The following is a 9,584-nucleotide window of genomic DNA, read 5'->3' on the forward strand; positions in this document are numbered from 1 at the left end:
GTAGCTTTAGAGCCTGTCCTGGAACTAGCTCTGGTAGACCAGGCTGGCCTCAAACTCAGAGATTCACCTACCTCTGCCTCCCAAGTGCTGGGATTAAAAGTGTGCACCACCACTGCCTGGCAGATAGCGTATTCTAATGGAGAGTAATCTGCCCATTGTTTTGGGGTTGGAGAGGATGGAAAGCACTTACTTCTCTATACTAGGATGAGATGTCTTTGATCATTCTTTTCCCTTTATCCAGAGGGAGGCCCCAACCCTGAGAACAACAGCCACCTGGCCAACATCTTAGAGGTGTGTCGAAGCAAGCATATGCCCAAGTCAACCATTGAGTCAGCACTGAAAACAGAGGTGTGTCCTCAGTTTCATGTTGTTGCTATTGCCCACAGCCCTCAGAGGTCCCTGTTTGGAAAGCCACCGAAAACTCCTTAAATTATCAGAGAGAAGGAAAGGTAGGAACATGGTTGACCTTGCAGCCCAGAGACCTTTGGGGTTCTGTCTCCTTGGCCTTTGGTTAGAGGAGCATGACTGGGTGAAGGCTACGTAGACAGTATGGAAACCCATAGGGGTAGAGCCGCTTTGTCAAGCTTGGAGAAGATGGGCTAGAAAGGGCAGGTAAGACTAGGGGAAACCCTAACGTAAGGTTGGAGAAAGCTTGTTTTTCTTTCCAGATATTTATATGTACTTTTTTTTTTTTTTTTTTTTTTTTTTTTTTTTTTTGGTTTTTCGAGACAGGGTTTCTCTGTGGCTTTGGAGCCTGTCCTGGAACTAGCTCTTGTAGACCAGGCTGGTCTCGAACTCACAGAGATCCGCCTGCCTCTGCCTCCCGAGTGCTAGGATTAAAGGCGTGCGCCACCATCGCCCGGCTCCAGATATTTATAACTAAAGGAGAAAAGCCAGTAAAAAGAGAGGTTAAGAATGATGGTAACGGTGAGAATGGGAGGGATGTTGTGCTCCAGCACATCTTCCTCTGGAACAGGTAAGGATTTGAAAGGTTAATAATCATCTTTTTGTTGTTTGATTTTGAAACAGGTCTTTTTGTGTAGCCCAGGCTAGCATGGAACTCATGATCCTCCTGCCTCAGCCTCACAAGGACTGAGCCTACAAAGGTGTCTCTTCACTCCCCAGAGTAGTCATATAATAACTGGCAGTTATCGGGTTCTGGTTCCTGACCAAGTCCTTTAATAAAAACTCTACATGCAAGACCTCAGTGAATCCCAAAAGTGACCTAAGATGGATTCTAAGGCACAGGAAGATTTAGTGTCTTGGATTTAGATCATGCAGAAAGTGACAGATCCAGACCCCAGAACTCAACAGGGAGCTTGAATTTCATCTGTGAGAGTGGAGGGGAGGAAAAGGAAAGGTACAGGGCATGGTGCTTTTCAGTAGCTGCCACGACAAGTTCTGCATACGTGATGTTTCTATAGCAGAGCCCAGCAGCCCAGGGCTCGGGGCATTGAGGATTCCTAAGTAGGTTTCCCATGGAATGGAATGCAGGAAGGTGATCAAAGGTTGCAGTGACTATGGGCAGGGGAGTGGATCTGGTTAGGGAGGGAGGAGGCAGAGCTGGGAAAAGCTGTTCAGGAACTGGGGAAAAAAACTCCCTTTTAGAAGGAATAGTATTTCCAGTGATGTCAGAAGTTGATACCGTTGGCCTCCCCTCAGAAGATAGAAACAAATGTCAAGACTTGAGAGGCCAAGCTCAAGTAATTCTTGAGAGATCATACACGGAGCTACTGTTTTAGTCTCTGTGGTTTGGTGTTCTCATGAGGGCATTGGGACATTAAGAAACAGGACAATGGATTCTTTTTTTTTTTTAAATCACAGAAAAACAAGGGCGTTCATTTGCTGTATGAGTGTCGAGGTCCTGGTGGCTCTTCTCTGCTGATTGAGGCATTATCAAACAGTGGTCCCAAGTGCCATTTGGACATTAAATATATCCTGAACAAGAATGGGTAAGTGTGCGTATATAAGGAGATAGGGGACAGAGCCTTGAGGTTCCAATTCTATGCAATGCAAATGCTGTTGGTCCTCAGCAGTATTTCAAGTTGTAAGCATACTTCTTCCTTAGTGGAATCCAATGTAAAAACTGGTTTTCCCTTACTGTCTTCTGAATGAGTTAGGATCCCATAGGTATAAATGAGGTCTTTTCCTCATTATTCCATCTGTAGCCAAATGATGTCACAGTCTTAAAGCATTCTACCAGGACAGGAGTTTTAATGGAATAGGAAACAATGAGCAAAACTGTATCCTGCAGACTCCGGTGAGTTCAAAAAATAGAAGATAAAGCCGGGCGGTGGTGGCGCACACCTTTAATCCCAGCGCTCGGGAGGCAGAGGCAGGCGGATCTCTGTGAGTTCGAGACCAGCCTGGTCTACAAGAGCTAGTTCCAGGGCAGGCGCCAAAACCACAGAGAAACCCTGTCTCGGAAAACAAAACAAAACAAAGAAAAAAAAAGGAAAACCAAAAAAATAAAATAAATTAAAAAAATAGAAGATAGGGATGTTCTTGGACAGTCCTGTTACCCTGCATCAGCAGCATCTTCCTCGTGAAGAGAGTTGCTGGGTGTCCCCGGGTGCTACATGGGCCCAGGGGTAAAGGGTGGGGTTAGAATGCAGCACTTAGTGGTTACTGAACTTCTAAACTCCATGCCTTGTCTGGTCTCTTTCCCGTCAGGGGAGTGATGGCCGAGGGAGCGCGCCATTTCTTTGACAAGAAAGGAGTGGTTGTGGTCGGAGTGGAGGACAGAGAGAAGAAAGCTGTGAACCTGGAGCGCGCCCTGGAGCTGGCAATCGAAGCAGGAGCTGAGGATGTGAAGGAAGCTGAGGACGAAGAAGAAAAGAACCTTTTTAAAGTGAGTATGGAGGCCGGTAAGATGGCTCAGCTTGCTTCCAAGCCTGACACCCTGAAGCCTTTGTGTTTGATGGGCTTCTTCCTTCCTGTGTCTCAGGATATAGGCAAAGCAAAAATTCACAAGTTGCACAGTGTTATTAAGATAATAATGGAGGATAGGATCTATTCTTCCGAGTTGATGAGAAGGATTCTGAACATTGGAATCTATGAGCTTAAACCAATGATAATATAGTACAGGTTGCTCCACTCAGCACTTCTCAAGTTCTGTCTGGCATGTGGCATTAATTTCCTGACTTCTCACTTCCTGACTTTGTTTTATCCCTAGTTTATTTGTGATGCCTCTTCATTGCATGAAGTGAGAAAGAAATTGGACTCTCTGGGCCTGTGTTCTGTGTCCTGTTCCCTGGAATTCATCCCCAACTTAAAGGTGCAGCTGGCTGAGCCTGACCTGGAGCAGGCTGTTCACCTCATCCAGGCTCTCAGCAACTATGAGGACGTGATTCATGTTTATGACAATATCGAATAACCAGACTATGCATGTCTCCAGGCTCTTTGTTAGGTTGCATGAGCCTATGCAGAAAATTGGAGGCTGCAACACTTGGGCACCTATCAGAGACCTGATACTATAGCTTACAGCCATAAGAGAAAGGAACTCTTAGCTCTGTTGGTGTAACAGGGCCATCTGGGATACAAGGTGAGACTAGCCAGCTGGTCTGACTCTCATCTCAGGTGACTGGCCCTTGTCAAGATTTTAAGTGTCTTGTGGTACTATAGAGTGGGAAGTGATCATCAGTAATAACAGCTGTGATTGGTTATTCTTGGATGCTGCATTGCTGGTATGACTCTTGAGTTGTCCCCAGTTTGTGTCCAGGTTTTGAATTTCTGGACTAATGTTCAGGCCTATATGCTTATTTCTATACTTTAATATTAAGATTGTCTTTTTTCTTTTCTTTGCTTTGCTTTTTGCAATAGAAATGTGACTGTTCTGTGTGGCTGAATGCTGACCTAATGACCTCACCTTTTTACTCGCTCATGCAGCTAGTATTTCTTGAACATTGTTCTTTACAAGAATTGTGCTTTTCCAGAGATCAGGCTGTTCAAGTGATGCTTAGATCTTACTCTGAGATGTAGGACCTCAAAGGAAAGACACTCCATGGGCTGTACCCATGGAGCTGTCCCAGGGTAGTGTGGATTATGTTCATCTTTTCTTCTTCATGTGGTTTCTGTTCCCTTTTCTGGCCGATTATGGCTTTAGTGCCACAGGAAGTCAGGTGTCAGGGAAGGGGCCTCCTCAGGACCTACTTTGACCGATCCCTGTGTGCTCTGGTATTGATAACAATGGAGCTATCAGCAGATGGGGTTGTTCTCCTGAAAGACTTGTACTAACCTCGGTTTGAAAGCTTGAGGACCTCAGAAGGCCATTTTTAGCTCTTTCCAGTGGTGCCAGACAATAGGAGCAGCAATAACCAGAGGGAAACGGACAAAAGGAAGAGCAATGCAATGGCTGAGCCAGAGCCTGGCTCTCAGCAGTCACTTCAGGGTTTAGAAGGTCTAGCAGTGTTGACTGCTGTGCTGCAGTCAGTCTGGAATGGCTTTTGAATCCAGGCCATCTACCAACTTATAAGTTGTTCAAGTAAGTTCTGAGTTCAAATGACTTTTTCTGAAGGAGCCTTAGGTAAATGACTGTGAAAGACACTTTAGCTTCTGGGAAAGGACAACTGGAAAGCCAGGGGGGGTAAAACAAAACAAAAACCAGAACAGCCCAAGATCATACCAAAGTGCATGCCCTTATGCCTCATATCAAAGACATAGTACTAACCAGGATTTTTTTTTTCAGATATGTTTTCTTTCTTTTTTTTTTTAATTAAAAATTTCCACTTCCTCCCCTCCTCCCATGTCACTCCCTCTCCCCCCACTCCCCCTCTCCCTCCCTCTCCAGTCCAAAGAGCAGTCAGGGTTCCCTGCCCTGTGGGAAGTCCAAGGTCCTCCCCCCTCCATCCAGGTCTAGGAAGGTGAGCATCCAAACAGACTAGGTTCCCACAAAGCCAGTACGTGCAGTAGGATCAAAACCCAGTGCCATTGTCCTTGGCTTCTCAGTCAGCCCTCATTGTCAGCCACATTCAGAGAGTCCGGTTTGATCACATGCTCCATCAATCCCAATTCAGCTGGCCTTGGTGAGCTCCCATTAGATCAGCCCTAGTCTCAGTGGGTGGGCACAACCCTCGCGGTCCTGACTTCCTTGCTCATGTTCTCCCTCCTTCTGCTCCTCATTTGGACATTGGGAGCTCAGTCCAGTGCTCCAATGTGGGTCTCTGTCTCTATCTCCATCCATCGCCAGATGAAGGTTCTATGGTGATATGCAAGATATTCATCAGTGAGCCGGGCGGTGGTGGCGCACACCTTTAATCCCAGCACTTGGGAGGCAGAGGCAGGCGGATCTCTGTGAGTTCGAGACCAGCCTGGTCTACAAGAGCTAGTTCCAGGACGGGCTCCAAAACCACAGAGAAACCCTGTCTCGAAAAGCCAAAAAAAAAAACAAACAAAAAAAAAAGATATTCATCAGTGTGGCTATAGGATAGGACCATTTCAGGTGCCCTCTCCTCAGCTGCCCAAGGAACAAGCTGGGGACATCTCCTTGGACACCTGGGAACCCCTCTAGAGTCAAGTCTCTTGCCAACCCTAAAATGGCTCCCTTAATTAAGATATATACTTCCCTGCTCCCATATCCACCCTTCCTCCATCTCAACCATCAGATTCCCCCAAGCTCTCCCCATCCTCCCCTTCTCACGTCTCTCTCCCCATCTCCCCTTACCCCCACTCCACTCCCACCCCCAAGCTCCCAATTTTTGCCTCTAACCAGGATTTTTTAGTTTTGCTGGGGACAAATCACCTAAGTATCTGAATTAGGACATCACCAGAATGGGATAACTTAATGTTGATAAACTGCTTTATAATTGATAAAATATGTTACTTGATTTTACAATAAACCAATAAAATAGAACAAGGGCTGAGGGGAGTGGCTTAGTAAATAAAGTGTTTGCCACGTAAATGTGAGGACCGGAGTTCAAATCCCCAGAAGTCATGTGAAGCCTACATAGAGCAGTGTGTGTTATCCCACTGTTCCTATGGAAAGGTGGGGGCTAAGACAGGAGAATCCCCTGAAGCTCGTGAGCCAGCAAAGAAGAGATCCTCAAACAAGGTGGAAGCTGAACACTGACACCCTCTCCACACACAAGCCATGGCACATGTGCCCAAACATACACACAAGCATACTGGCATATTATATACACCCATGTGCACACATACATGCACAAAAAAGATTTGAATAAAAGAGTTACTTTATAAGTTATCTCACACCTAGGGCTCTCATGTTTTTCTTGAACTAGGGCACTCATATATGCATGGCATACACTCACATAGACACACACACATAAATAATAAAAAATGAAAATAAATATCATGAAAAAACAAAGCCCTCAAGTTATCTTGTACCAAACGAGGAAGAACGGGTCTAATGTGGCATCTTAGGTTGATAGTGCTTGTGTATAAAATAGCCCTGGTTTAGCAATGTTGAATATAAACTAAGCTGAAGGAATGTGATCATTTCTCAGCTGAAATCTGAATGAGGGATGCTGTTCTTAAAGGAACGGGCCTCAGCCAGTCTAGAAGCATTTGTTTGTTAATCTGGATTGTTGTGGAACCAGTTTTCTTATCCCAGCCCCAGGCCCTGCTGCTGTTCTGTCTGGTGAGGCGCCTGTGAGGGTGGCTCTGCACTGACCCCTGGTGGTGCCCTTTGCGCTCCTGCAGTTCAAAAGGAAAAGCAGAAATGGACAGACTTGAGCCTTTCCTGCTGTTTCTGGTTCTAGTTGAGACCATGAAATACAAATAAAGATAGTCATAGCCATACACTGTAACTAAGCACAAGAAGTCAACAGGATTGTAGGACACATAGTAAAGACATTTAAGAAGAGAAAGATTTATGATAAATTGTCTGTTTTTCGTCAGTATAAAAGTGAACTTTGTAACAAGGACATCTATGTTTCAAGCAAGAAAGCTTAGAGTTTTCCTTGGTTTATTGTCTTTGAAATTTCACATGGTTATCATGAAGGGGGTTGCCAGGAATCTCAGAGTAATAATAAAAGTTTGGGCGTGGCAGGCAAAAGTATGGCTCTTGATATTGCATGGAAAAGCCCCAACAGTCACTATAAAAAAAAGTTGTCTTTCTGAAAATACTCTATCAGCTGGCTATGGTGAGCCACACCTGAAACCCCAGCCCTTGGAAGGCGGAGGTGGGAGGATTGCTGAGGGTTTATGTTACTTGGTCTACATATGGAGTTCCAGGCTAGCTGAGCTACGTAGTGAGACTTAGCCTCAACAAAACCAACAAACAAAAGAATATTTTATATCATAAAACGTTTACAATATAATATTATATAAAGATTCAAAGTTACATCTATGTTGGGCTAGGGGGTAAGTAGCTCAGTGGTAGAACATGTGCTTAGCATGTGTGAGGTCTCTGAGTTCAGTCTCTGGCACTAAAAAAGGAAGCATAAGTACTAGATATAGTACAACTGAAATTTTGGAATATTTATTTAACAATACTATGTCAGAGTTCTGCCTGCCTCTGCCTCCCAAGTGCTGGGATTAAAGGTATACGCCACCACCTGGCACCTGCCTAGTGAGTTCGAGGCCAGCCTTCTCTAAAGGTCAACACTAGGGAGACTATTCAGGAGGATTTGGAGTTTGAGGTTAGAAAACAAAACCAAAAGCCACAAACTAAAACCATACTCAGATTGTAGCCCAACTAGGAAACAGACAACATCTGGAAGTCTGAGCATAAGGGTTTTTGTTTTTGTTTTTTTTTAAACAAAACCAGGGTCTCATCGTAAAGCCCTAGTTATGCAGCACATACGGGACTTGAACTTCCTGCCTCTGGCTCTGTGTGCTGATTACAGATGTGAGCCACCACACCTGGCTCTGGAGTACCTTTATGTCTGAAAAACGGGGCTGGGATGACTTACATCATCTTATCTTTGATCATTATCTTAGTAATACAAAGTTATTCACTGCCTTGAAGCCACACTAGGGTTCTGCTCAAGTGTCCTTGTGACAGGCTTTGTCTACAGCCCAACTTTGACTTGTGTGTGTGTGTGTGTGTGTGTGTGTGTGTGTGTGTGTGTGTGTGTGTGTTGGGACTGAGCCTAAGGCTTTCCTAAGCAAAGGCTGTAGAGACTACCAAGCTTTATCTCCAGTCCCGTATCACTAAGTTGCCCACACTGGTCTTGAACTTGTGATCCTGTTATCTTAGTCTACTGGGTGGCTAGAATTACAGGCCTGTGCTAGCAAGGCTAGCCTATATAGACTCTTGCAGGAAGTGCAGCTGTGGGGCTGTGGATGTAGTGCAGATGACAGAGTATGTGCTTAGCATGCACAGAGCCCCAGACGTGATCCCTAGCACCATGTAAACTGGGCGTGGTAGAGCACACCTATAATCCTAGCATTAGGTAGGGAAAGAAGCAGTGTTCCTGTGTATAACTGCTGCCCTTCTGCAGAGGCCCTGGTGTGTCAGAGGAATAGTGAAGGCTCTGGTCCTAATCAACTATGGAGATTCTCCAGCGCTGCTGAGTTACTATTTTTAAACTTCGCACATGTGTGTGTGCACCAGCCGAAGGGCAGCTTTCTTTGTCATCCTCAGGAACACCATCCACCTGTGCGACAGGACCTCTCATCTGCCTGGAGTTGAACAGTTAAGCGGGGCTGGCTGGTGACAGCTCCCGGGGTCCTCCTGTCAGCCTTTCCTTTGCATGGGTTCTGCTGATTACACTCAGGTTCTGGCCCTTGCAAGGCAAGCACTTCACTGACTGGCCTTTCTCCCCAGCCTCAGTTATATTTTTTCAAATTTTATAGCAAAGAAGATAATAAAGCTTCAACTCCAAGTCTCTGACTCCTGGGTGTTTGTATGAATTGTTATGGACTTCTCTGGAGATGTTCTGTGCAGTCAGTGGGTCTGGCAGAGGTGAATGCTGTGCTAATTGCCAGAGTTTCAACCCCATCCTGTGTTCAGCCACTGAATAGGGTGGCACCCTCACCTTTTTTCTTGTATCTTTGCTTATTACAAAAGGGTTATTTATTTTTGAATTTTTTTTTTTTTTTTTGGTTTTTCGAGACAGGGTTTCTCTGTGGCTTTGGTTCATGTCCTGGAACTAGCTCTTGTAGACTGTATGGCACTAGCTCTGTAGACCAGGCTGGTCTCGAACTCACAGAGATCCGCCTGCCTCTGCCTTCCGAGTGCTGGGATTAAAGGCCTGTGCCACCATCGCCCGGAGTGTGTTTGCTTTTCAAAGCCAAACTCTTTGCCTTCCCTTGAGTCCTGACTTCAGTGGTAGCTGCTTGTTCTCATCCACTCTTCTTGTGTCTTCTCATCCTTAGAACTAAGGAAGAGCATTGGTTCCTTCATGGTTTCATTTTAAACAACAGCTCAAAACACGAACAATTTTTTGCCAATAGTCTATTTATCACCTAATTTGTATTTTGTTTTGAAACACCAGAATTTAAGGTGTCCAATTTTTGTTTAAATTTCACTACTTACTTCTATTTCTGAATGTAAAATTTTGCCATTCCTTATTTATGTTCAACAATTTCTTTCTTTTTCTAAAAATGCATTTTGATTACATTCTTTCTTCTCCTCCAGTTCCTCCTTCCAGGTCCTCTTCTTCATATACACCAAACTCATG

The 9,584-nt window shown here is 44.9% G+C and overlaps 1 protein-coding gene across 2 annotated transcripts in view; it reads left to right on the plus strand.

The window, feature by feature from the left end:
- Window positions 1–8,818, plus strand: part of LOC101984262 (translational activator of cytochrome c oxidase 1) — an 11,841-nt gene extending 3,023 nt beyond the window's left edge. Inside the window, exons 2-5 of one of the 2 annotated variants that reach the window (XM_013354579.2) lie at window positions 242–348; window positions 1,825–1,952; window positions 2,674–2,851; window positions 8,546–8,818. In XM_013354579.2, the coding sequence (XP_013210033.1) occupies window positions 242–348; window positions 1,825–1,952; window positions 2,674–2,851; window positions 8,546–8,593 (461 nt within the window). In that variant the 3' untranslated portion in view covers window positions 8,594–8,818. Of the gene's footprint in view, window positions 1–241; window positions 349–1,824; window positions 1,953–2,673; window positions 2,852–3,175; window positions 3,849–8,545 lie in introns of those variants that run through there. The other variant, XM_005369425.3, reaches the window with a different exon arrangement.
- The last annotated feature ends 766 nt before the right edge of the window (window positions 8,819–9,584 follow it).

Source organism: Microtus ochrogaster, unplaced genomic scaffold (genome assembly GCF_000317375.1).
Source record: "Microtus ochrogaster isolate Prairie Vole_2 unplaced genomic scaffold, MicOch1.0 UNK48, whole genome shotgun sequence".
NCBI classification, from domain to species: Eukaryota; Metazoa; Chordata; class Mammalia; order Rodentia; family Cricetidae; genus Microtus; species Microtus ochrogaster.